This window comes from Otolemur garnettii, unplaced genomic scaffold, assembly GCF_000181295.1.
Source record: "Otolemur garnettii isolate 467f Iridium unplaced genomic scaffold, OtoGar3 scaffold00037, whole genome shotgun sequence".
Classification (NCBI taxonomy): domain Eukaryota; kingdom Metazoa; phylum Chordata; class Mammalia; order Primates; family Galagidae; genus Otolemur; species Otolemur garnettii.
This window is the reverse complement of record NW_003852432.1, coordinates 6,228,750-6,229,495: the sequence shown is the minus strand read 5'-3', so window position 1 is coordinate 6,229,495 and position 746 is coordinate 6,228,750. Positions and strand designations below refer to the sequence as shown.

Sequence of the window (746 nt, the reverse complement as noted above, 5' to 3'; positions counted from 1 at the left end):
TGTTCAAACATACCCTTTCAAGTAATGACAGTGTGGCTTTTAGAGCACCTTCAGGTCGTCCAAAGGGAAAACAATATCTTTAAAGACAAAAGAAAGAACAAAAATGTCAAATATTTCATACCCAAGACTACTAAATAACTTACACTTTTTTACTTGGCATTATTGGAGAACAATGAAATGAGATGAAAATAACATCTTCTCATCTAGGCAATTTTTAGCTGTTAAAGTCTACCTAGCTCTACGATTTCAATGCCTTTGACAACACAGGTGGAAACTGTGATGAAAAGCTTCCCAAATTTTGATGATGCGTTAAAATATAGTGAAAAAAAAAGAAGAAAGAAAGAAAACCTCAAGGGTCATTAGTAAAGGCATAATATGCCTTCCCTAATCATTTCTTGTTTAAGGTTTGTTGTTATTTAACTCTTAAGAGACAATGAAATGATTCCCCCCACTTGGTGGTTTAGGATGGCTGTACACAGAGGACAGTAACTTCCAGGACAAATAGGTTCCAGCTCTCCCCTTTGCTCACACTTGCCTCTCTACCATGGTGTCTAGCCCTTCAGTCTCCTCGCACAACACACATAAACCCTCCGTGGTTCTTTTGTCAACAGAGTCATGTATCCCGAGTATTTCCAGTCCCATATATTCCTACCACTCAGTCAACATCTGGAGGCCAGGTTATGGGATGTTCTGAAACCAGGGTCAGAGGCTGGGAGAGGGAGTGGGCACTCACAAGTTCCTTGCTA

General features: G+C 39.9%; 1 protein-coding gene across 3 annotated transcripts in view; it reads right to left on the bottom strand.

Annotated features, from left to right (window-relative positions):
* The window catches only part of CADPS2 (calcium dependent secretion activator 2), a 499,168-nt gene that overhangs the window by 119,114 nt on the left and 379,308 nt on the right, over positions 1–746 (bottom strand). For all 3 annotated transcript variants that reach the window (XM_003789780.2, XM_023513206.1, XM_023513207.1), the window contains exon 15: positions 14–77. In XM_003789780.2, the coding sequence (XP_003789828.1) occupies positions 14–77 (64 nt within the window). The remainder of the gene's footprint in view (positions 1–13; positions 78–746) is intronic.